The sequence below is a fragment of the Pteropus vampyrus genome, unplaced genomic scaffold (assembly GCF_000151845.1).
Source record: "Pteropus vampyrus isolate Shadow unplaced genomic scaffold, Pvam_2.0 Scaffold24960, whole genome shotgun sequence".
In the NCBI taxonomy this organism is placed as follows: Eukaryota; Metazoa; Chordata; class Mammalia; order Chiroptera; family Pteropodidae; genus Pteropus; species Pteropus vampyrus.
The window spans coordinates 1-1,772 of record NW_011913741.1 but is presented as its reverse complement, the minus strand read 5'-3'; the positions used below and the strand labels follow the sequence as shown (position 1 = coordinate 1,772).

Below are 1,772 nucleotides of genomic sequence, written 5' to 3'. Positions count from 1 at the left end.
TCGCGGGCCGGGCTGCAGTTCCCCGTGGGCCGCGTGCACCGCCTGCTCCGCAAGGGCAACTACGCCGAGCGGGTGGGCGCCGGCGCGCCCGTGTACCTGGCGGCCGTGCTGGAGTACCTGACGGCCGAGATCCTGGAGCTGGCGGGCAACGCGGCGCGCGACAACAAGAAGACGCGCATCATCCCGCGCCACCTGCAGCTGGCCATCCGCAACGACGAGGAGCTCAACAAGCTGCTGGGCAAGGTCACGATCGCGCAGGGCGGCGTGCTGCCCAACATCCAGGCCGTGCTGCTGCCCAAGAAGACCGAGAGCCACCATAAGGCCAAGGGCAAGTGATCTGACAAGCATCTGAGTTTCCGCAAACGCTCTAAAACCCAAAGGCTCTTTTCAGAGCCCCCACCATCTCAAAAGAAGAGCTAGTATCACTTGGCTAAAGGAAGAAAACACAAGGTAAGCTAATTTTTCCCAAGCCGTAGCAATACAAAGACATTCTAGGTCTTTAGGAAAGGCTCATGGTGTTCCTACACATCAGGCTACCTCTAAGAAGTGAATTTGTCTGACGCTGGCGTGTGTAGTGACACCATTACAACATTTTAGTCGCGTGATCTGGCTCGGGGGGCGGGGGGGGGGGAAATGGGTTAACTGCAGAGCTATACTGGGAGATCAATTCGAGATTGCCTTGCGGATTACTCGGATGATCTTAAAGGCAAACTTCCCGAGCGGGTTTTGTAACCTCCCTGCCCTGTGCCCTGAGGGCGCTAGGCTCTCAGCTCGCGCTGACATGCAAAGACCTGTCTGAAGTCTGGACGGTTGAAAGGGGCCTCTGAAAGTTCGAGTCCCGGGGTGATTGGCGGCAGGTTCGGACACAGACTGAACCTAGGCTTGGAGTGCTGTCCCCCACTTAACCGATTGTGAGACTGGAGCCAGTTTCGAGCCTCTGGTACTCAGTTCTGTCATGTGTAAATTGGAGGCAGGTCGATGGTGTCTTATACCTAACATTCAACAAATTATACAAACAGTACTATGTTGTAAGAGGCTCTAACACCTCCGTTCCGGATGCAGCCGGAAATGGTCGACTAGGGCCTTAGGCCTTCCCTAGACATTGCTGCCAGCGATCTGGCCTCCAAAAGTGGCGCTCTGGGACCACGCAAAAATCCTAACGCCCTATTTGCCAGTGTTGAGTCTCACCGAGGTATTCCAGTGGCTGACCTGTCCCGCGCTCCATGCAAGCACCAGAGAGAGGCAGCGGACGCTCTGGGAGTTTGGCGAAGGCAAAGTGGCGGAAACAGAAGGGAGCGCCCGGATGGCCACACGTAAGTTTCCCGAGGGCTTTTTGGGGGTTCAGTGGGCAGCCAGAGTGAATGGTCAGACCGGGGGAAGGTCGGGCCAGGTCCTGCGGGGAGGACCGGGTCCTTCCGCCCAGCATTTCTTGTGCGTTGGCGAATTTGGGGTCCTCAGGTGGGAACTGCGTCACGTGAGCCTTAGGATCCTTTTCATTAACCGCTCAGGTGGCCCTTGAAGCCCGCCCAGCGCTCGGGAGCGTGAGGCGGCTCCAGGCTCAGCTCGCCCCGCCCCCGCCCCCGCGCGTCTCGCTCGCCCAGCGGCGAAGGACCCGGCGCAGTGTGCGGCTCCGCAGTTGGCACGCGCGGCGCTCAGGCGCCGTGGCGGACGCCCACCCAGCTCTCCCTGCGTGCCCGGGGCGTTTCCCCGCGCTGCCAGCAGCCTCGGAGGTGAGTACGGTCCCTGTCCCGATTTTAAAGCCGAGGAAAGGA

At 59.6% G+C, this 1,772-nt stretch overlaps 1 protein-coding gene across 1 annotated transcript; it reads left to right on the top strand.

The window, feature by feature from the left end:
- Positions 1 to 3: 3 nt before the first annotated feature.
- Positions 4 to 393, top strand: LOC105311102 (histone H2A type 1-like; the record flags this gene model as incomplete). Its single annotated transcript, XM_023526936.1, has 1 exon — positions 4 to 393. A coding segment is annotated over one exon (333 nt), but the record flags the coding sequence as incomplete, so codon positions are not given.
- Between the last annotated feature and the right edge of the window lie 1,379 nt (positions 394 to 1,772).